The 652-nt window shown below is 52.8% G+C and overlaps 1 protein-coding gene across 6 annotated transcripts in view; it reads left to right on the plus strand.

Annotated features, from left to right (window-relative positions):
* SNAP47 (synaptosome associated protein 47) overlaps positions 1-645 on the plus strand; it is a 23,060-nt gene extending 22,415 nt beyond the window's left edge. For all 6 annotated transcript variants that reach the window (XM_027695536.1, XM_027695534.1, XM_027695539.1 and 3 more), the window contains exon 5: positions 381-645. In XM_027695536.1, coding sequence (XP_027551337.1) covers positions 381-527 — 147 coding nt within the window. In that variant the 3' untranslated portion in view covers positions 528-645. The remainder of the gene's footprint in view (positions 1-380) is intronic.
* The last annotated feature ends 7 nt before the right edge of the window (positions 646-652 follow it).

Raw genomic sequence — 652 nt, forward strand, 5'->3', positions numbered from 1 at the left:
GATCCTTAAGGTCCCTTCCAACCCAACCCATTCCATGATGATTTAAAACCCTGAATGGGTTGGAATGAGATGATCCTTCAGGTCCCTTCCAACCCATTCCATGATGATTTAAAGCCCTGAAAGGGTTGGAACTGGCTGATCCTTCAGGTCTCTTCCAACCCATTCCATGATGATTTAAAGCCCTGAGGGGGTTGGAACTGGATGATCCTTAAGGTCCCTCCCAACTTAACCTGAGGGAGTTGGGACTGGATGATCTTTCAGGTCTCTTCCAAACCAACCCATTCCATGACGATTTAAAACCCTGAAGTGCCTCATTCCCCCAGCTTTGTGCCTTATCCCAGAGATCCCACTGAAAGCTCTGAATCTTTTCCTCCTGGCAGATCCTGAAGAAGCTGAAGGGCCTCGCCCTGGAGACGGAAGCAGAGCTGGAAAGGCAGGATGAGGCCCTGGATTCCATCAGCAGCTCCGTGGACAGGGCCACGCTGACCATCGACAAGCAGAACCGCAGGATGAAGAGGCTCACGTAGCCCTGGAACCCTGGGAATGGGAATGGGAAGAAGAGGAGGAGGAGCAGGGAGCTGGATTCGTCCACACCGTTCCTCCACGGACACTTTGGTTGCCTGGGAGGTGTTTGGGAACACCTTGGTGTCCC

The sequence above is a fragment of the Neopelma chrysocephalum genome, unplaced genomic scaffold, assembly GCF_003984885.1.
Source record: "Neopelma chrysocephalum unplaced genomic scaffold, ASM398488v2 Primary Assembly neopelma1_101, whole genome shotgun sequence".
Classification (NCBI taxonomy): domain Eukaryota; kingdom Metazoa; phylum Chordata; class Aves; order Passeriformes; family Pipridae; genus Neopelma; species Neopelma chrysocephalum.